General features: G+C 58.2%; 1 protein-coding gene across 1 annotated transcript in view; it reads left to right on the forward strand.

Moving 5' to 3' along the window:
* The window catches only part of LSM12 (LSM12 homolog), a gene marked incomplete at its 3' end in the record, with an annotated part of 5,569 nt that extends 5,356 nt beyond the window's left edge, over positions 1–213 (forward strand). The window contains exon 3 of the mRNA XM_035891161.1: positions 77–213. Coding sequence (XP_035747054.1) covers positions 77–213 — 137 coding nt within the window. The remainder of the gene's footprint in view (positions 1–76) is intronic.
* Positions 214–251: the final 38 nt, after the last annotated feature.

Here is a 251-nt window from a genome sequence, read left to right on the forward strand (position 1 = left end):
GGGGGTGGCTTTCAGAGGGGACACGGAATCGGGGCCCGGCAGTCGCATTCGCTGATGCCTTGTCCCCTCCCCGCAGCATTAAAGACTGTAAATGGCAGGAGAAGAACATCGTTGTGATGGAAGAAGTCGTTATTGCCCCTCCCTATCAAGTGGAAAACTGTAAAGGCAAAGAGGGAAGCGCCCTGAGTCACGTACGCAAAATAGTGAGTATGGGCAGGGGGGGCCTGGTGGCACCGGGGCTGCCGGGAGGG

The sequence above is a fragment of the Egretta garzetta genome, unplaced genomic scaffold (genome assembly GCF_000687185.1).
Source record: "Egretta garzetta isolate BGI_Z169 unplaced genomic scaffold, ASM68718v1 scaffold1553, whole genome shotgun sequence".
Lineage (NCBI taxonomy): Eukaryota > Metazoa > Chordata > Aves > Pelecaniformes > Ardeidae > Egretta > Egretta garzetta.